We start from the raw sequence: 22,542 nt of genomic DNA, 5'->3' as shown, positions 1-22,542 counted from the left end.
GGTTGTTTGGAACTAGGTAATTCCTCAGCAATACCCTACAGGGTGATCCCTCTGGGGCACAAAGTGTAAATGGGTGCTGAGGCATCCAGCGTGGCATACTGGAGAGCAGTTACTGCCTGGTAGTAGGTACATTTATTTCTGTTTTAGTCCCAAAGAAGGCCACTTGTCCTAAAGCTCATTGGCTTGTCTAGATGACTAGTCCCTGTGATAGACGGGGGCTCCCTGTGCACTTTGGCTGTCTTTTGCATTAGTTGGTTGCCAGTTACTGTAGTTCTCAATGCTGAGAAAGAGAAAACAGGAACTCAGTTTACCCACGAGTTAGACTTCTGTTCTCCCCTGTCACCTAGTTGTAATGTTTTTACTTTTGTAAAGTATATGGCTTGTCTGAAGCTCTGCAGGTGGGCAGTGCTGAATTGGGGCATTTTGTGTCCATTAACAAGCACTCTTAGTTGAGAAATAAGGATGTGAAAAATGGTACTACAAGAGAGTTTGGCTTAGGGAAACCAAAAACCAGTCAGGGAACATAAGGAGGTTGAGAAGGCAACACTCAGCTCTCTCCATCCTATTATGGAATGCCAAGATTATGTTGATCAGGGAAATGAGCCTGGAAGTTTGCAAAGTTGGGGATAAAGCAGGAGTCAAATCAGACAGAAGTGGCTCAGAGAAGCTTACCATAAAGATTTTAGTTTGCTTATCTAAGCCAGTATCTTCATGATATTGCATTGCGTTTAAGTCCTCTATGGGTTTCCCCTCCACTGTTCTGCAATTCTCAGATTCTGCAAAAGAAAACTCCTATCTTTTTCCTTTTTTTTTCCCCCTCTTTGAAGAGGTTGCTATTTTGTGGATTGCCATCCTGTGCTTGTTGCAGGATTGCATTGTGTTGTTAGTGGGCTGGTGTAAATCTTGAGTCATCGGTGCTTTGTAATTTAGACTTATAACCTGATGTGACTTGTTGACGTCATTGGACACTTCAACTAAAGAACCTTGGGGATAAGGGCTTAAGGTCCTTGATTATTATTTCTTTTGTCCTTTTTATGTAACGTCTTGTCACTTACGTATGTGCCTATGTTAGTTGGCAACTCCCCTGGCTAAATGCATGGGAGAGCTGCCGTGGGGTGTTATGCTTTAATTTGCTTGAACCTTCAGGCATGCTCCAAGGCAGGTACAGGTACCCTTCCAAGCTTCAAGGAGGCTAAATGATCGTATAAACTAGATTTCTCTAGGAAGATTTAAGATGTTGCATTGCTGCTCATGGCCTCCTGCTGATTTCTTTGAGGCTCCAATGCACAGTTAAATTTTGAGGAACATTAACTAAATGACAGATTTATCTGATTTGCTCTCTAGATTGCTGCGTTTTACATATGGACCTTCATTTCCTCCATTTAAGATTCCTGATGAAGATGCTGGTCTGATTCCTCCTGAAATGGATAATGAGTGCGTTGCACAAACCTGGTTTCGCTTTTTACATATGCTGAGGTATTATAATTATAATCATCCGTTGTTCACATTCTTACATTATTTTTATAATATCTTGAAATAAAAAAAAATCTCTGGAGATTGCTAAGTTTTATGTACTTAAGTAGAATAAAGTGAGAGACTTGTACCAGTGCCCTGTAGCAGTCCAGTGCAAGGTCAGGAGTGGGTTGTTCCACTTCAAACAAACCAGTTTGCATTCTGAGTCAACGAGTTCAATAAAAAATGTTTTCAAGATCCTCCAAAATGCCAAATAGCTAAAAACAAGACTTCAATAGAACTCTGTTTCTCTGAGATAGCAAACAGGAAAAGCAGAACAATAACTCTGAGATGTGTACTGCTTCCATTTGCTTTCCAGGGTGTTAAATTTAACCTACAAAAGATTATTTTTAAAATGGATGTATCTCTTTGTTTTTATGAAGAAAGTTACATGGTTAGTTTTAACATGTATAGTACTCTTCCTTAAATTTGCAACAGAGCCAAGTGGCATGCTTTATTCAAAGGATTCTTGGGAAAGGTATAACGTTAATGTCCTGAATTGATAGAATATTCAACTTTAATTAGTAAATAATGTTTTACATAAAAACCTAAATGTCAGACTGTTTAAAGCTTGCCTTTTTTTAACTAATCAAAAATCCGTTCTTTTTCTTAATTTATGATAGGTAATGTTGCAAGTACTGTAAATCTGGTCTTGCTGTTACAGGATTTGTGTTTGTCAGGGAAAAAACTCAAATTTTTACATCCCATTCATTTCCTAGTTATTTTTTGCTGGCAATATGTAATTCATTGCTTACTGTTTATGAATGATTTTAACAGTGTAAGAACCTTTTACAAACATAGTTCAAAAGACCTCATATACAGTTAATGTTATGGAACTGTGGCATTACTCTCTAGTGTATGCTTCAGTTCATTGACTATTAATAAAATTATAAAGTCTATTTGGGTAATATTTTAAGCTTTCTAATTTTTTCTTTTATAGATACATGTTTAAAATAATTAAAAAATATATATATTTTTAATGCTTAAAGACTACTACCACTACTACCAACTCAGTAAGGAAAAATTGACTACATAAAAAGCTACAAAAAATCTCCAATAGAAAAATGCTGGGACAAGAAGCTGACATTTGGAGTCTTTTATCTGATGCTTTTGTGTTCCTGTTAATTAATTGCCTTCAACTATTGCATTGTTAAGCATTCTTAATATCTGTTCTTAAACTGACTAAAATATATTTTCCTCTCTTTTGTGTCTGCATAGTAATCCTGTGGATTTGAGTAACCCAGCCATTATTAGTTCTACCCCCAAATTTCAGGAGCAGTTTCTGAATGTGAGTGGGATGACTCAAGAACTGAATCAATACCCCTGCCTTAAACATCTGCCTCAAATATTCTTTCGTGCCATGCGTGGGATCAGCTGTTTAGTGGATGCATTCTTAGGTAACACGTTTGACTTACCTGTGGATAGCTACAAATAGTAACCTAATCCTTTTTTGTTCTTTTCAAATCTGTATTCTTCAGAAAACAAATGTAGCAATTTATCATTAGCAAATATATCCTGGAATTGATAGGGAAGGGACCCACAGCCACTTTTAAATGACCATCTGTGTACACAGTAATTAGATTTGAATGCATAAATTTGCAGGTAACCTTAATTTTAAACAAATGCAAAGAAAAATTAACTGTTGAGTTCAACATACATCTTTCTCAAATAGGGCTTCTTTCTCTCATTGTCTAACCAATACTACAAATGTTATGCTTTTAGCATGTTGTGAACACTGATGACTTTGTTTTTAAACTTCGTGGCAACAGCTGTGTGCAGTGCCCCTTTTCTTGTAAAGTGTTGATTTTTGACTGGCATCTTTAGTTATTTATACTATGACTGCTACTTCCACTTAATTTAGGATTAGTGGGTGACTACTACTGCTGAGAAGAAAAATCTATTTCTTTGAACAACTCTGTTACCAGCAGACAGACTTCACTGAAAGGCAAGGCAGAAGTAAACATTGGCTGGTAATTTTTAAGTAATGCTGCTATACAGTACTTGAAATCTAAGGCGTCGTTTTAAGTACTCTTCAGGCTTATTGAAAATTCTTCAGAAATAATGTGCTATTGTAAACTCTGAAGAGCTGCCTGTCTCCTACTGCTTTTTTGCTTAAATGTCTGCAAACAAATGCTGTCATCTGCCAGAAGTGTGAGCTGATAGGAGACTGCAGAAGACTTGAACAGATTAATAAAAACTTCAGAAAAAAAGAAAATGGCTGTGAAATTAGACTGTCATTGGTAGTGTATTCCCCACTGCAAAAAAGCTTTTGTTACTATAGTTCTCACACTTGTAGGAATCATAGAATGTCCCAGGTTCAAAGGGATGCGTAAGGATTATTGAGCCCAGCGCCTGAGTCCCCAAAGAACCACCCAAAACCAGACCACTTGTCAGAGACCATTGTCCAAACACTTCTTAGACTCCAGCATGCTCAAAGTCGTGACCACTGCCCTGGTGTCCAACCACTTCTTGGTGAAGAACCTTTTCCTGATATCCAGCATGAACCGCCCATCTCGCAACCTCAAGCAGTTTCCTTGGGTCCTAGCGTTGTTTAAAAAGTTACTGAATAATAAAGAGCAATTCCACAAATTTTGACTGTTCTAGAAAGTTTTTGAAGCTACTACTTAGACAGTCATCATGAATCTTGAAACCTATTGTGTCCACTGTGATTGCTTTTCACTAATACTAGATGTGAGATTTTAAATATTCATTAGTCTATCAGATACTACCCAAATTTTTGAAAGGAAGATTATATGTAGGCAAAATGTGGCTTCACCTCAAGAAAACAATCTCCTCGTATTACTCTGTCAAAGTGTCTTCCTCTCTGTGATGTTAGGACTTGACTGTCTCCACTGAAACAATAAAATAAATATGGCCAACTGTGCATTGACGGGGAGAGAATCCTTCCTGTGCAGCGCATTTTTTTTTAAAAAGGCTTTTAATTATAGCATGCATTGAAGAAAACATACTATAACTGAGGTTTTTGTGAAACCTGGGTTGGTAATTAATTTTGAGTGTACAAAACAGTTTGTAATGAAAGGCTTGTGAGAAGAGCAGAGGGAAGTGCTGTGGGACTGTCAGCTTTGCACAGTACCTTTGCTGGGTGTTTCCTACAGGGAATGTCTATTGGCCCTTAAGAATAGTTTGGGTTTCTTATCTGAGATCTTTACCAGTGGCATTGCAGTTGGGCTTTAGTGGCCTGCATCTGGGTGTCCAAGACTCCATTTGCTCCTGGGCAGTGGCGATGAGCCCTCAGGTGTGCACATGCTCAGCCCCTGTCTTGGGGAGGAAGGGGATCTGGGACTGAGATTTACTGTGTTGCTGAGCACTTCTGTGGGCTCCTGCCAGCCCTGACTGTGCTGCAGGCACGCCAGGACCTTTTCTCTGTATGTGAACTTCTGGTAGGATGGTGAATTGGAGACTTCAGGCTTCTGAAAATCTGTTGTAGGAAGACAAAATGCACAGTGTGCTTGAAAGTCCAGCACTCAGGCACATCAGAGCTTTCAGAGAAATCAAATTCAAGCTCTGCGTGGATGGACACACACACAGTGTGTTGTCAGGCACGTGAAGGAGTCCACGCTGCTGCTCTAACAACAAAGGCTAATGAGATCTCATTACCTTCTATACCAAGTGCCAAAGCACATTGTTTTTATCTTGCTCTCTCTGACATAGTTACATAATGCATGCATTTGGCAAAATATTGCACCATCTATTAAAAAATAAATTATACCAAAGTAATAGTTTCGTAGGGCATACATGACCATTTGCTTGGGGTGCAACAGTGATGAGAAGTCAGTTTTTTAATGTATATGTTAAGCATTGAAGTGCTTAATGTAGTCAAATCTGTGTCAAATCTTCAGACATGCTGCAGTTTTGCACTTAATTCTTCAAGTGGGGTTAGAGGGCAGTGATATTCAAATGGGAAGAAGTGGTGTTTGTTGCTGCAGATTTTGCAGAGGAAATTTCTAAGCTAATTGCTTCTGATTCTGTCTAGGAGGAGTAGCTCTTATATACCACAAATACTTTCTCGAATCTAGGTTTTATGAGATTACTGATCTAACATCCTGCTACTGTAAGATTATAGCCTGCTCAGTTTTCTTACCCATCTCTTGCACTGGCTTTAATATTTGTTCAGGGAGCTGATTGATCTCACTGTTAACCATTTGCTTATCTAATACAAGCACAGTTTTCTTTTGTCTGTGCATTTATTTTTGCTAACAGTAAAAGGGGAAAGGTGTTTTTCTTACTATTGCTGTCTTTGGGAGTGGGGAGAGGGAGAAAAACTAGTCTTTTTACAGAAGGTCCAAAGGCTGAGTAACTGTGCTGCTGTGTATGAGCTTATGGAATTCTTGCTGAAAGCTTGCTTTATTTCTTGATCTACAGGCATTTCACGACCGCGGTCAGACAGTGCACCACCCACGCCAGTAAATAGGCTGAGCATGCCCCAGAGCACTGCTATCAACACAACTCCGCCCCATAACCGAAGGCATCGGGCAGTGACTGTGAATAAAGCAACAATGAAAACCAGCACTGTAAGATTTCGTGTTACGTATTTAATTCTTATCCCATTTGATAGTTTCCTCGGTTAGAGGAAGTCATTTATTTGTTTCTAGGAGCTGATTTGTTCTTCTGTTCAAATAGGTAACTACTGCACATGCTTCAAAAGTGCAGCACCAACCCTCTTCTACTTCCCCACTCTCCAGCCCAAACCAGACAAGTACTGAGCCACGGCCACTACCAGCTCCTCGCAGGCCAAAGGTTAACAGCATCTTGAACCTCTTTGGATCGTGGTTATTTGATGCAGCATTTGTTCACTGTAAACTTCATAATGGAATAAACAGAGATAGCAGCATGACTGGTAAATATTACTGAAAAGTATATGTACATTTTTTTCCTTGTTTTATTAACATTTCCTACCTGCAAGATTAACATATGCATAATCAGAAAATAAAATCTAAAGTGCTGTATTGTGGTTAACCCCTCCCAGCTGAACTGACACCTGTTATTACCCCAGCAGGTGTTTGGGGGCTTTAAAATTGAATAAATCACTTTTCACTGTTAAACACTCACTTGCTCTAACAAGCATGTCGGTCCCAATTATGCTAGTGGGAAAAATGTTATAAAGTGAAAGAAAATAATGTATTAAGAGTCCATTTCCTAATCTGATATCTACCACAGTAGCTTGCAGAGCAATGGCAGCTTTTTTGGTGACTCTTTAATGTTTGAAAAATTGTCAAACCTCACTCAAAATATTGCATAAAGTGATACTAATTGGTTTTGGAGAATGTTATGAAAACAGATAATCCTTAAGATAGCAAGTAAAGTTGCTTCCTTTCAGTGATGGTTGTCACATGTTTTCATATGCAGCTTGATGCTTTGCTTGTCTTCACTCCTCAGTTGCTAGGTTGGTCTCCTATGCTTTGCTCAGCTCTAAAGGTTAGATGTTTTGAGATATGATAGAAGAATAAGTGCTCTGCTCAGAAAGGCTTTCAAACACTCTCCTTCCTTTAGAGATAAGTATTAAAAAAAGAGTAAACTTTCTCAGTCTTTGCATTTTTCCTGTTGTGTAGTATTTTGCATGTCTGCTAAACTTTCCCAAGAGATCTGTCCATCAGAAGCTCACTGGCCAAAGTAAGAAAAATATGTAGAGGTACGTTGTAGCAAGTTGTATATAGGAGGATCTGGTGTCAGCAGTTGGACTGATAAACTTCCTTGTTCATTGCATCACAAATCCCATTCTTCCTCTGCATGGAGATGATGAGTTCAGGATTAGCTATCTCTTAAAGATATTTTTAAGTATGCAATACATGGTTTTTGGAAGTGTTCAGTCATGGATTTCTGTGGCAGGAGGTTCAGGTCCCTCTGAAAAAGCCCTATGATATATTACTAGAGAAACAATTGAGATTCGGAAGGAATAAAGCATAATTTGAGGGTGTATGCAGTTGCATATGTGGCTAATACATTTCTGTACTTACTGCTTTTCAGACTGATATGATCATTTTTTTTACATAACCTATATCTTGAGCAACTTCAATCAGGTGTTTTACCTACCAAGGATATCAGCTGAGATACTGCTTATGCAACGAAGTGTCAGCTGTAAACAGAGATGCTGTGGCTCTAACAAAAGTACACAGTTGTCCAAAATCAAAATTGACTTCCTTCAATGAGTTTCAGGACTGCCTTTTCACATATGCAGTATTTTAAGTCCTCTGACAGTGGTCAGAAGATTGTCATATGGCTATCCTTACAGAGGGCTTTACTATCTTCCTAAACCAAGAAATGTAAACGTACATGCAGATTTGTAGCAAATTTTTATCCCCAGTGCTTTTCTACTGGGAAAGGAATGAAAGGAAAAAAATGTTCCCTCTCTGAGCTCTTCAAACCAATCAATAATGGGATCAGGCTTTGCACATCACACATTCTGCCATTTATAAGGAGCAGTAGGTTTGGGAGAATTACACTGATGGAGACCCAGAAAACCATCTGTCTTCTGTACTGCTTTTCTAGCAATTTGAAAGACAAAATTGACTGGCAGAATTCAGTTGAGCATTTGCATTGCCCTTTCAACATGCCATGAGTATTGTTACCACTATGTAAAGTATTGTTCGTAGCAATGTTGTGACAGGCCATCAAAAGGAGAGTGATGCTCCCTGGAACTCTGTAGAGAGGCACCAAAGTCTGATTGCCTGGTTTAATCTTTTGGAGGTCTGAAAGTCAGCTGCTCAGCCTCTGTCTTAAGCAAGAAAATGTGGCAAGACTTCTTCTAAAGGTCTGGGCTCCTGCAGTTTCTGTTGACTTGAAGTATCAACATCCTTGAAGTCAGGTCTAAGTTGAAATTGGAGTTTGTTTTCTAGGAGTCTAATCTATGAAGCCTGATGCTGCCACGTGATGTCTTCTCGTTGAACTGTGTAAGGCAGAAGGTGCTGTGCTGGACTGATAAAGTGGGCCAAGAGGACTGTGTACTCTGGTCCCTTTCCATGACAGAAGAGGGGCCCATCAGATCTTGGTTTTGTGCCCATTCACCTGCTTGTTCTACCTAATACAGGTGTGGCATGAGGAAAGGGCTCGTGCCCTTTCCTTTCCAACTAGCCCACAGGCTAGTTGTCACAATCCCTACACGTAGGGGAGAGGGCTAAAAGAAATCTTGGTACATGATTTCTTTTTGTCTGCATTATCTATTATATTTACAAATGCTTTAACTAATATTTTGTAATTGGGAAGTGTCTGTACTAGCTTTGCTGTGTAATAGTGTCTTCCCCCTGGCCCATATACACACCGTATTTCTTAAAGGTCTGGGACTGCAGTTGTGTCAGGTTTCAACGGTTGTAAACCCCTCTAACATTCAGTTTGTTTCAATGCCACACAGTTAAGAATTTCTTCTTTAATGGCTCTCTGCTATGATTTGTTTTCTTGCTGACTGGAGGATTGAGGGCTGCCTTGCTGTGTCAGAGGAAGAGGTGAAATACCTTGGTGGAAAAGAGTCTCTTTAGGACCAAGAAGATCCCTCTGCCCTGGCACACCTTTCTGGAACACTGCATTTTCTAGTGTGTTTTTCAGTCCTGAGAAGTGGCATGAATTTTCAATGAAAACCTATATAATGGGTCTAAAGAGATTGCAGAATTTTCTCTTCCATGAGTTTAGCTGCACTGTGTAATCTGTGCATGATTGAGTGCCAGTGGAGTTTCGTTATCTGGAAAGCAGTCTTCCTGTTTGCTCTGAGCCTTGTCCTTCCAGATAGTCTTGTGTAGTTATTTGGATTCTGAAGCAAAACAGGGATCTTGCCATCATCAATGCCAATACTCTTGTGCCTTGAGCATCCTGTGTCAGTTCTTAGTTTCTGCGCTGAAATCTTTAATGGTGAAGCTTCATGGCTTTATGTCAGGCAGCTAATAAACATTATTCTGTATTGTGGGAGGAGAGGAAAACACTTAGTTCTAAAATGTGCGTTTTCCTTTGAAAGGACTTGGGTCTTGCTTGTATGCAGAATTTGAATGTAGAATTAGATGGCTGTGTGATATTTATTTAAGTACAAGCGTGGCCTGAACAGCTCCCCATGATTAAATGAATAAATTCCTTAAGAAATGCAGCAGGAAGGTTTTATGAAGACATCCCTGAATGTCACAGCTCTGGGGTATGTATACATGTACTGAGTTTAAGGTCATTGACAGGATGTGTGTCAGGACAAGCTAGGTCATGCAATGGAAGCTGCTGATAATTGCTGTCTTCAGCAAATGGTGAGAATTGGGAGAAACTCATTAATCTCATGTCCGTATTTCAGCAAGAGAATCTTCCATTCGGATGGGCTTGTTCTTAATCCTTGTACCTAAAGAAGTCATGGGTTTGCTAGCCATGTGTTGTAAAGCACCTGGGGGAGTTTTGCTGTGGGTGGTTTCTGGTATCACCTGGGTGCTGTTGGGCATTGAAGGAATCTTGGAGTACAGTTTAAGCCTCATCTTTTTTGTCCCTACTGCTGTTAATATATTGCCTTAAAGACTGCTTAGGGGAGGTCTAGGAGCCAACTGTGATAATCCCTGATTAGGGAAATGCTGAGTGTTTCTGAGAGGCTTGGTGCAGGTCTTGATCTGACCCAGCGTGTTCAAAGCAGCAGCTTCTCCAGGATAGGTAGGTGTCTGTTGTGGTTCCTGGCTTCTGGAGTTTTCCTCTCTCCCATCTGTTTCTGGAGATTGTTTCTGAGATGTTGATCTCTTTAGTGGTGCTCTGCCTTTTAATTCTGCTTTGGAAGGCTGTCTGTTGAGCTGGTGGTCAGGGGAGGCATGCTCGTGCTGTTAAGGGTTGTTAGCAGCTTGGCTTATGATGGACGGAGCAGTAATGCTATCAGGAACATGTATTTTGGAAGCTTATAGTTGAGGGGACTCTGTAGGTAAGTAATCTTCCCTTTACGAAACATACCCCAAGTAATACAATCTAGGGAAATGTACTTGAGCTGGGAAGGGTTAATACATCCTTTTAAACAACTGATGTACATTGATATGAACAGATCTAAATCTTCTTAGTATTTTGTAACTTTTTGTTCATTGTTTTGCATGGTACTTTCAAAACCATAGTTTTGGACCTGAATGCCAATTTCCTATGTGTTTAACAAGCTTGCTATTTCATAAAGCTTTTAATCTATTTTTTAAAAAAGCTAAGAGCTTCTTAACTTATATTACAATTTCACCATCTTAAAAGTATTTTATAACTACTGCTGTCCTTTGATTTGTTTCCATTTTATTTCTATTATCTTGCAGCATCTTTTATCCAAATTCTTCTTTCTTATAAATCTTGTAAGTAGGAACCAGTAGCTTTTCCTTAATTGCGGTCATGCTTTTCTTTTTCCATAATCCCATGTTTTATTTGTAAATTCATTCTCATTGTCTCTTGTAGCTTTTGCACTTTTACTTGAAAAAGAAAAGTAACTTTTTGTGTGTGTTTTTGAATGGGGAGGATTGTTGGCAAAAGCAAATTAATCTGCCTGAATCAGTCCCATCTTTTATGTATTTTAGTCTGTGATCATGTCATGAGTTTCAGGACTTTGCACTAACCATGTGTTTTTTATTTTTTTTATTTTTGTTTTTGACTTAAAGCTTATTTTACAGACCTAGTGTTTGATTTGTATGCATTGTGCATGTAGTGTTTTTTTCCAACTACAGTATATTGCTGGATAGCTTACTTAGGACAAAAAATGGCTCATGGGAAGATGCATAAAGATTTGTGCTTATTTACTACTTATGCAATGAAAATTTGTAAGGTAACAGCAAGTTAAACCATGAATTTAAAGACAAAAATTATAAGTAGACACTTGTCATTAGAGTTTCTTTTCAAAAACAACAACGGGAAATAAACAAAAATATGATCCATAAATTTAAATTATAAAGTATTCCAAATGTCAAAGTGTCAAAGTCTTTGTTTGCAAGACTGATTGTGAACCTAATAGTCCCCAGTGTCCTAGGCTTGAGATAGAGTAAGCTTTCTGGTACTGGTAGAGTTCTGTTAGCTTGATTTATTAGGAGCACACATTATTTGTTCTGTTTAGTTTTGTAGCTTATAAAATTTCTGAACATCAACATGGTCTTACCTAAGAATTAGAAGGAATGTGCTCTTTCTGCCATTAGTAATCCAACAGTGAATTTTGACTTTTTTTTCCTTTTCTTGGGCCATGAGGATGTTATCTTTTTTTTTTGGTTGCCATTCCAGAAGAAATGATGAAGTCAGCAAAATGAGTTGTCTATTGCATCATATGCATGTGATACTGATGTTTGAAAGGAGTACTGGAAATCTTTCTAAAAAAAACAAACATGAATTTAATTGGCTTGGGCTGGCAGAGCCATCCTGCAGGAAGAAAACAAGGAAGAGCATAAAGCAAGCAGAACCAAATCCTGGTTAGGTAACAGTGGTCCCTCAAGACTTGTGCAGTGCACACTGTGGGATAGTCTGTGAGTGCATAGGAGAGGACCTTTGTGGTAGCTCCCTTCTGGAAGTTATCAAACCCCAGGACTCTTGAGAACAGAAGGACCATATCAGGAGAGTGGATCTCAGCAAACTTCTCTTTCCGACATGGGTCCTTTAGAATTCTTGTGTGTTTTTTTAAATGTGTTTTATGTTCATGCAACAAAATGGAATCAAAGCAGCTTGGTGTTCAGAGCAAAGCAGGAGATTATTTAGCCAGTTGCAAATTAAGCACTTGTGTGGAAGTGGTAGTAATGGCACCGTCAAAAAGTTTTTTCATATTTTAACAGGGCAAGGAAAGGTGATGCTTCATTTTCTGGAGCTGAGAACTAGATGAAGAAGATCCTTGTCCTCTGGAGACGATAGGGAGTTAATGCTGGGTGCAAGGACACTCCTCCCAACAGAAAGTTGGGATTGGCTTTTGGTCAGCACTTCCCATCGTTAAAAGGAAAAAAAAAAAGTTATACCCTCAAATAGCTAATAAACAGAGGCACTGACTTAAATATAGTAAACTAACAGCTTCATGATAACTGCTAAATTTGACTTGATCTTTGTGTCCAGGATCCCATGAGCCTATTATGTATGTTGACAAATACAGTGAAACACTGTTTTTTCTTTTCCCAGCTATAGCAACTCAAGCTAGTGTGGAGTTCCGCCGGAAAGGATCACAAATGTCCACAGATACAGTGGCTTCCAACCCTATGTTCGATGCCAGTGAATTCCCAGACAACTATGAAGCGGGAAGGGCAGAGGCATGCGGGACACTGTGTAGGATATTTTGTAGCAAGAAGACTGGGGAGGAAATATTACCAGCTTACTTATCCCGGTACTGACCTATCTTCCAGTTGCTTTATTGGTGTTCTTTTATGGCACAAAGTAATTTGCAGTGAATAGCATTCAGTTATGGTCTGAATCCTGTGTTGCCAACTCTAAAAGCATGGTTAGCCTGCAGAAGGGGTAGGCAGAGATCCCTCTCTTAAGGGAACGTTGGCTCCCTTTTGTTTCCTTGCAGTGCTGGTTTTCACTGGGGCTTTCTTCAAGGTCTAGTTGAAAGGAAGTCCTTCAGACTGCCTCCCAGCTGGAGGGAACTTGTCTTTTTGGGACTTCCTTACCTCGTACATTCTTGAGGGTTTTTTAAACTCGCCATTGAATACTGCTATGATGGACAAAAGCATGCAGACATGAAACTTTGCATGCTTTATTAGACCATAAAGGGTCTTGTGTTGTCAAACAACACTGATTTTCTTAAAAATATTTTTACATATAAAAATACACTAATATTCCATTGTTTAAATCAGTTGTGTTTTGAAATAACCTCAATTTTCAATTTTATTTTCAATAAAATAAGGCAATCCTACCTATCATAGTGCTTCTTTTTCCATTTTTTGTTTAAAAAGTGCTGAAACAAATGCTAGAGGCAGAGAATCAACTTTATAAATCATAACTCTTAAGCTGTTCAATTATGTTTGTCATAGATGGTGTCAAAACTTCCTTGCAGACTGAGCCATGTATATATTAGACTGAGTTCATGTATGTATTAGATGGTATCTTTCAGTCAGATTCCTCTGTTTTATAATTTATTTTTTTCTCAGAAAAAGTAAAGGGGATGTAAATACTCTTTTTACCAAGAAACTGTAGAGGAACGGCTGGCTAGATAAGTTGGTTCTGCCCCTGTGATTTTTCATTTCAAATAGTTGGTTGATATATTCAGTCTTGCTTTCCAAATGCTGTAATTGCTGATCAGTGTTGTTCTTCCCCTAAGGATTTTGCAGTAATCTTCTGTTAGGAAGTTACAGTCAAGATCTCATTTAGATCCTTACACGGGGAAGCGAGTAGTGGGGGGAGCACGTTCAAGCCCTGGTAGCAATCATCAGCGCTGTATCTGCAGCAGCTCCCATCCCCTGTGTTGCAACAAGTCAGATGTTTCAATAAAGCTGTCCTCTGCTGTTTTTTCATGTGAAACGTGTGATTTGTGTGGCTATTTTTTAAGCTAGCACAGTATATTCGCCTGTGCTAACATAACTTATGGGAATGTTTATATAAACTTCTCTTAACTCTGATTTTGACACTTAATCTATGTGGATAAGATAAAGTAGTTGCTGCACATTCTTGTTCATGTAGGATGCTGATGTTTTTTTATGCACAAGTAATTCAATCTCATCTTTCTTTGTCAGATTTTACATGCTTTTAATTCAGGGTTTGCAGATAGCAGATTTCGTTTGCCACCCTGTTCTTGCCAGTGTTATTCTCAACTCTCCTCCTCTGTTCTGCTGTGACCTGAAAGGGATTGATGTCGTGGTTCCTTATTTCATTTCGGCTCTTGAAACTATTTTGCCTGACAGGTAAATTGCTGTTTCCCTATAGATATTACAAGAAGTATGACGAGGTGTTTATTTTCTGGGGGTTCTGTCATCCCTGAAGGGTTTTCAGTGAGGGAATTCTGTAGCGTGGGCCCCATATTGTGTACATATTTGATAGTGATAACTGCAGCATTTCATAAACTCCTAATCTTTCATTTCATTTAATGCAATTTCAGCTATAACAGTGCTTTTTAAAATTGAAATATTTGAGTTATCTAAATATTCATTATTGGATAGCAGCATCTACAAGAACAGGAAAAAGGAGTGATTTAGCTGAAATAACTTTCAAGCCTGCTTGTTTTTATGTAAAATTTTACAGTATATTCATTACTGGCTGTTACTTTAAGTGAGTTCATTTGGAGAATACACATCATTAAATGGAAAAAAATGATAATTTAGACAGGCTGGTGAAGTTGGCATAGATTCTTAAACCAGAAGATGTAACTTTGTTTGTCAGAGCAGTACAGATTTCTGCATGTTTTAGTAAATAACTTAACACACTTAATGCAACTGTGTGTACCTTCTTCACCATACGTTTTATGTATTTATACCAAATTTCATTTTGAAGTTATGCATAAACTATTATTTGTCTTCTGGGCTTAAATCCAAGCCACTGCTTCTTTTAGATGGGTCTTACAGTGGCTACTGAAAGAAGTTGATTTATTTTCAAGCAGATTGTATTTTATACAATATGCACTGGAACATATTCTATGTATCCCTGATAGTGCTGGGTTGGTTTGAGTTGTAGTAAGCAAATAAAGGCTTGTGAATGAGACTTCCAGCTTTGAAAATGCAGTATATGAATAATATTTTCATCTGTTTACTGCTTCTGTGTTCAGTAGAAAATACTAAACAAATAAAGGTTCTTGTATGAATAAATTGTTTCATTGCCACTGTTACAAAATAAGAAACCTGAACCAAGAAAGAAACAGCTACATCATGTGCTGCAAATTGTTTAAGGCCAATGGATGTCCGTATATTTAATTTTCACTTAAAATTTGGCTCCAAATTCTTGGGAAAAGCTGATTAATTGTATGATGCTTTGATTTGCAGAGAACTCTCAAAGTTTAAAATCTATGTAAACCCTACAGAGCTAAGAAGAGCTTCAATTAACATCTTGCTGTCTTTGTTGCCTCTCCCTCATCATTTTGGAACCATAAAATCTGAGGTAATAAACTTAGTTTTCTTTTGCATTTTGAGCTTTGTTTTCCTGGTAGTTTTAGAGTGGCATTTGGATGAGTTGTGGTATTCTGTGGTATTTAGTATTCTGATTAGCACCGAAACTCTTAGAGCAATTTTTCTAACAGTAAGACTTTATTACATGTCGACAGTAGTAATGTGTACTGTGGATGTTGACTTTTCAAACCAATACGATGCTGGTTTGTTTAGCATAAGTATGGAATTGATCTCTACTCAAATAAATGTATTTTTCCTTCAGGTAGTCCTGGAAGGGAAGTATAGCAATGATGATAGCTCAACGTACGATAAGCCAGTAACCTTTCTCTCCTTGAAGCTGAGGCTTGTGAATATACTTATAGGAGCTTTGCAAACTGAAACAGATCCCAACAACACTCAAATGATACTAGGTAAATTCAATGTCTTTTATTTATTAATTCAGTTATGAAAGTGTCTTTCTTAATCTCTCCTAGAATAATTAAATATTAGTAATTATTTATGAGAGAATTTATTATGGGAGAATAATTTGGAAAAATGTTTTGTAGCCAGTGCTGGTGAAGGGCTGAGGAAATGTATGGCTTCATAGTGGTCCTCTAAGGAAGACTCATCAGCACACTGGCAGTTGTCTCGGCTCAGGGACTGCAGGGTGATGTTCTGTTATATCTTACCCATGTGTTCCTGTACCCCTCTGGTGCCTGCATCCAGTTGGGCAGATCCTCTGCCTAGGATGGTTTCACCATTACCTGGCTGAGACACCTTAATGAACTGTTTACCCTGTTCTCCTGTTAAACTCTGGTTTCCGTATGTGAAGTTATGTCCTACTGGCTTTGGTTGGAGAGGATTCGTGAATCTCCAGGTTAGCAAGAGGTTCTTGCATGTGCCACCACCTTCTAAACAAAGATGGTGTTTATTTCCAGCTGCTCCTTAAATACTTGTCAATGACTCATTTCTCTTCATATAGCAACTGAGTTTTCCTAAACATTCATTGTTAGATTGGGGGAAAATAATGTAGTTACAGGCTGTTTGCGCTACTTGACATAAGACATCCAGAATGCATCAGCAATTTTAACTGTCTAACACTTGTGTATAGTTATTTCTCCCAGGATGGATTTTTCTGTCTACCTGCTGGCTAATTTGAATGCAGTGTGGTTGGTTACACCTGTACTGAGAGCTTCAGCTTCTTCAGTACATTATTTTGGGTATCAGTGGGAAAACAAACAAAAAAGCACAGAAACGGGATCCTGGGGATCACTTCTATGCAGAGAGTTTGGGTATATTCTGCCTCAGACTTCCTGATGTAGGAAGTTGGTTTTATGTTTTAGCCAAATCAGAATGAAAGTGATATTTAATTTGATAATCTCTGGTTTTGGAGAGCATTGATGTGAATATTGGTCTAGATTTTGGGCAGAAACATCTCTATAAAAATAGCTCTGCTACAGTGGATTGGGGATTCTCGATCAGTGTGAGAATGATCACAGCCCCTTTTGTTGATGTATTAAGGATTGTTGAATGGACCAGACCTTATCTGCCTTACTTTCCAATAGGTTGCTGTCTATACTATCAGTCCAATAAAACTTGAAACTATTATTTTAGTTTGCCAGTTACCAGCTGCCTTTTGGCTCCTAATGGCCAAATTGAGGAAGGGAGGCTCTTTGTGCGGGGCACAGAGATTAGCTCAGGCCAGTACTGTATAACCCTTGAGATGGCTTTGGACTACACAGTGCACTTTAGCTGTCTCAGTTATTTGAACACTACTGTTATTTTACTAACAGAATCAATAAATCTCTTTATCTTGAGTTTTTAAATGATCACAGTCTGATGGGAGACAGGGAAAGGTTACAACCCTTCTGTGAAACAAAAATCCTTCTGAACTGAGGAATTTAAGACACCTATGTTGAAAGCATTTTTAAAATAGCTGAAAACATTCTTTATCTCAGCTCTCGTCTGTATCAAATTGCTAAGCACGAAGCAAATACTTGTGCTTTATAGAACTCTTACAAAAATTCTCTATAAAACAGGATTGTGTTCTAGACCTTCAGTGCTTCTCTAAATTTTAGCCATGACTGTTCTATTATGATCTTTAGTAGTTACCTTCTTTCATCTAATCTTCAGGTGCAATGTTAAATATTGTTCAAGATTCAGCTCTGTTAGAAGCCATTGGCTGTCAGATGGAAACGGTAAGATTTTCGTTTGTTTATGAAGTCACTGCTTCAGAAAGAATGTGGTTCATTTTATGTGCTGTTTTAAGACGTTCAGTTAGCTCCCTGAGGTCTGATCATATTTCTGCCGTGTATTTGGAGTATCCTGCTGTATAGAGAATTCTACTCAAAAAATGTCATCGCTTAAAACTGACTTTCAATTTGCAGAATGGTGGTGAAAATAACCTCTTCAAAAGCCACAGTCGTACTAACAGTGGCATTAGCACTGCAAGTGGAGGCAGTACAGAGCCTACAACACCAGACAGCGAACGACCAGCACAAGCCCTTTTAAGGGATTATGGTAAGGATAACCCTTTTGAAAAAAAATGTGTCATTATATCCCAAGTCAATTTTTTCCCTTTTGTAGTTCTGGCTAATGCATTAATATGCATGGGTGTTTTGAACCCAAGGCGGGTAGCTCCTTTGTTTGTTACTGATTTGATCTCCTATGTGCCCATACGTGGTGCTCATGTTCATCTGTGCTGGTTGGTTTTTATGTGTTAGTTGGTTTTTAATACTACTAAGGGACTCTGCAATTAACATGTTCAAAGTAATAACATAAATTATGGAAAAAGTGTTTGCAAACTGTTTTACTATGTCATATGTTTTCAAGATGTTTAGTTTTCATGAATAGTAATGGAACACGTTGGGTATAATTAATTGCTTTATTCATTTTGGTAGCATTCCAACTGCTTACCTGAGCTTTGTAGCACCTTTGTTTTAAAAGACCATGTGGGGAACCCCTGTTTTTATAGAGCAAGTAAGCAGAATGCTTGCAATGTGTAATTATAACAAACATTTTTCAATTAATATTAGTTTGTTATGTCTTGTACTGTGCATTTTTAATTTCTAATAAAATAAATGTTCTTCTAAACCTTTCTGTGGTAAGCTAGCTGAATGTGGAGATTCTGGAATTTTGTTTGCTCCTTTGGTCTTTAGCAATGTAATTGATGTTAGCCAAGTGAATGGGAGAACAGACCATTTTGTAGGCTAGGTAAAAAACTGTTCTCACCAGATGAATTTTTTCCTCTAGTTTTCAAAATAAGAAGAAGGAGATTAATGGGAAAGATTTTAGTATATACACATGGAAATGTTAGATACAGTGATTCACATAAGCACGTTAGCGCTTTCTCAAAAGGATTTTTCTAAAATGATTGAAGTGCTAGTTTTTACCACACCACTTGGAATCTCCCAATGTAAAATATCCATTTATAAGGTTAAAAAAAAAATCTTGTAGTTAAATTATTGGCTCTTTAAACCATGATATAACTTAAAGTATTTTTGTAATATTTTGACCCTGAACTTGTTGGCATTATTGATTTATTTTACTGTGTTTTAAAAAAATCCTGTGCACAGTAGGTAAGGTTGTAATAAATTTATGAAACAAATTTCTACATTTCTGCTGTATGTTTGAAGGAAAAATCGAAAACTGATGGTCTATATTTACTGGTGAACTGCAGCTAACATTTTAATCCCCTACTAGGGTGACAGAACATCGTTTCTGAAATTAATTTTACTAGTTCAGTCTTAATGAACAATTGAGCCTAAAAATATTTTGTAATTTTAATTTTGAGCTAGAGGATCAGGAAAATTAAAAGTCTAGAACCAAATGTATCTTTTTTCCAGGATGGCTTCTTTCGTTATTTACACTTAAATACCTGATGCAACTTCTGATAAAATTAAGTACAGAGAGAATAGCTAACTTCTGACTTAGGTATCTGAAGCTACACGTTCTCTATTACTTTATTACTAGTGCCTACATGTGTAAGTACTGATGTCTAATGTGTATGATTAATGCTGAAGTTCTTCTGAGTCTGCAAGCCATCAGAGCAATTTAAGTACAATAGCGAACAATATCAAAACCTGAAGCTAGCCATTCTGTTGTTGAAATGTGACGGAGTGCTGTGATTGTCCAAAATGTCTACAAAAGAATCAAAAACAATAATGAGGCGAGATGCTAGTCTGAATGCATTTGTATAATACGCTGGTGTTGTATAGAGGGAGTTAGCCTGGGCAAGAGAGACCAAATTTCTAGTTTGTGGGTTGTGTATAATTGTTTGTGTATTGTGGCTGCTTTGGCTTGTGCCTGTGCTTTGCTTTATTGTTACTAATGCTTAGTTATTTTCCCTCCCTATGCTGTGTGGTATTGGGGTTATATCCTAGCTCTTAATACAGATACAGCTGCAGGACTACTGATACGCAGCATTCACCTGGTAACCCAAAGACTCAACTCGCAATGGAGGCAGGACATGAGCATCTCACTGGCTGCGCTGGAACTTCTCTCTGGATTGGCAAAGGTGAGAGATGAAGTTTTGGTTGCTCCAGCCTCTTCTCGGAAGGGTGATTACTGTCCTGTTCAGATGAAAGTCATGCCACCAGGCAGAAGTCTGCATCTGAGTCCGTCAGCAAGTGTTTATTTGGACTTAAACAGTCCTCCTCTTGTAGGATTGCTTCATCTTACCCTAAGGCACAAGCTCACTTCACAAGTGAAGTGAACCCAGTAAATGCCTCTTGGCTGAAAGCAAAGCTCAGGGTGGCTGGTTCAGATGCATGTTGCTCTACCGTGTGGTTCTGGCTGATTTTGTTGAGCTAGCTGGATGATTCCTAATCATTCTCATGGATCCACATGTCGATCTTTTTGCTTTTTGCTTTGTTTTGGGTTTTGGTTGTGGTTTTATTTCTTTCTTTTTACGTTGCTGGGGAAGCATCTGACATACTAGGTTGAACAGCTGAGAAAACGTGCCACTAAGTTTCCAGTGGGCAGTGTATGGGCTTGGACCATTAGTTTTCAATGCTACTGTGAACCATTTATCATAGCTTGCTTGGCTGGATGTTCAGTCTGTCCATTCACTGTGTAATCAGTCTTAGAAACAAGAGTTTCTATTGTAGTTAGTCCAGGATGGAAATACATCAGGGCATTAAATAATTTGACTGCCATCTTTGTAAATGATTTGTTTTCTAAACTTTTGTTGGAAATAATTTGAACTTAGAAAATGATAATGTATTTCTGATGTGAAAATGTCACCTTCTCAAAAGCTTTATCTACACACAGTTCCTCAGTTGAAACTGGCTGTGCTGTTTTTCTTCACCACTTCCCAGCTGAACTACTCATTTGATTTTGGCACCCTCAGCTGCAGTCTGTGTTACTAAACTCTGAGGAGACTCACCTAGCCAATAATGGGACTAACTAGCAAATTAGTAAATAGTCAATAACTAAAACTATTAGGTTGAGGGATCTTTTTTGGATAAAAGTAAAATGCCTTTTTCTGCCTGAGGGCTCTTGTTCGTGATGTTTAAGCAATACTTTAGTGTATTTACAGCAGCCACAATGGAGTGGTGTGACAGTTCAGCATTCCCTGACATGTTCCCCTGGGGCCTCGACAGATCTCTCTGAATATGCGTGTTATAGGCCTTTTTTAAAGCCTGGAGTCAGCACTGAGCCATGCTGGGCTGCATGCTTCTTTTACTAGTGCAATGGCATGAGCTAAAGGATACCTTTGAAAGTATTCTGCAATGAGTTCAAATATGATTATGGGGTGTTACAGAGCACAGGATGGAATAAGGAGTTCCTGTGTCTGGTGTGATTAAGCCAGGCTATCTTTACGCTCCCCCCCCCCACACACACATTTACAATGAGATACAAATGTGAAAGCACATATTTACAAATGCTTACCCAGGTTAATATTAAACATTGTAATCTGTGTATAATTCTCATGCAACTGAAATAATTCTGGGATATCTGGGATAGTCTTCTTTCTCTTAGTAATGAATCAGGTGGAAAGAGACCACCTCTTACTGCATAGCTTCAGAGTGGAGAACTGATTCTGCTTGTGCCTTTGGAAGCTACGATTCCCAACGTCCTTCTAAGGTTAAGGGCTGCCCTACCCTTTATCTTTTCAGTACCACCTTATTACCTTATTCGTAAATTGGAAAATCTTGTTTCCTACAGGAGTACTGGTTCACCAACATGCTTTTCATATACTAATATTAAAGGTACTTTTTGCCATACGTCTTATGCTCCTGAAGGAAATAATGCCTACAGCTCCAAAGTATCATCCATCCACTGGTTGAGTACGGATGTCTGGCTTCCTTGTTGTCAGCAGCAAGACCACCCAGCTTCCTACTTTGATATTGAGACTGTCTCTTAAATAATAAATAAGGCTTTACATGGCATCGTCAAATGCTACAGAGTAGGAAAATCCAGGTTTAACTAGCCGTTCCTGTGTCAATGCACAGGTTGGGAAGAAAAGAGATACACTTATTGCTTAATTTTATAATGCTGATCCCTGTGCCTCAGTTTGCAAAGCTCTTCGCTAACCCTTCTGGTCCAGAGTTTTGTTCTCTGAAGCCTTGCTGAGCTGGGAGAGAAGCTGAAGATTTTTTCTGCATTTTCTTCTGGTTAATCTGCTTGTCTGAGTGTAGTTTTTCTTTCACTTTTTCCCTGATGAGTATTACTGTGCTGACAAAATATGCCTAGTGGAAAGTCATACGAACAGAAAGAAGCCCTGTGGAAGGGAGACTTGGGAGTGAGTGGGTTTTCAAAGATGAGTGGGTTGCTATAGCTGAAAAGAGGTACCTGCCGAAAATAAGTTTCAAATACTAATTGTTTCAGCTTGCAGTTAATTTCTTATCAAACCGTATTGGTGCCATTTTTGCTCTTGAAGACAAAGCCATGAAATGTGGTGGCACCTTAATGCAGTATTTATTTTAGTTTCAGTATCATAGAATCACAGATGGTTTAGGTTGAAAGGGACCCCAAAGGTCACCCAGTTCCAACTCCCCTGCCATGGGCAGGGACAGCTCCCACCAGCACAGGCTGCCCAAAGCCCCATCCCGCCTGGCCTTGAACA

At 38.5% G+C, this 22,542-nt stretch overlaps 1 protein-coding gene across 2 annotated transcripts in view; it reads left to right on the top strand.

Moving 5' to 3' along the window:
• Positions 1–22,542, top strand: part of RALGAPB (Ral GTPase activating protein non-catalytic subunit beta) — a 64,582-nt gene that overhangs the window by 15,431 nt on the left and 26,609 nt on the right. Inside the window, exons 6-16 of one of the 2 annotated variants that reach the window (XM_082773035.1) lie at positions 1,345–1,476; positions 2,731–2,909; positions 5,896–6,044; positions 6,154–6,370; positions 12,583–12,784; positions 14,133–14,300; positions 15,372–15,486; positions 15,757–15,904; positions 17,607–17,671; positions 17,861–17,993; positions 19,868–19,989. In XM_082773035.1, coding sequence (XP_082629161.1) covers positions 1,345–1,476; positions 2,731–2,909; positions 5,896–6,044; positions 6,154–6,370; positions 12,583–12,784; positions 14,133–14,300; positions 15,372–15,486; positions 15,757–15,904; positions 17,607–17,671; positions 17,861–17,993; positions 19,868–19,989 — 1,630 coding nt within the window. Of the gene's footprint in view, positions 1–1,344; positions 1,477–2,730; positions 2,910–5,895; positions 6,045–6,153; positions 6,371–12,582; positions 12,785–14,132; positions 14,301–15,371; positions 15,487–15,756; positions 15,905–17,606; positions 17,672–17,860; positions 17,994–19,855; positions 19,990–22,542 lie in introns of both variants that reach the window. The other variant, XM_082773034.1, reaches the window with a different exon arrangement.

This window comes from Aythya marila (genome assembly GCF_965140915.1).
Source record: "Aythya marila genome assembly, chromosome: 16".
Lineage (NCBI taxonomy): Eukaryota > Metazoa > Chordata > Aves > Anseriformes > Anatidae > Aythya > Aythya marila.
Note: the sequence above shows the minus strand (reverse complement) of the source record. Positions and strands in the feature narration are given on the sequence as shown.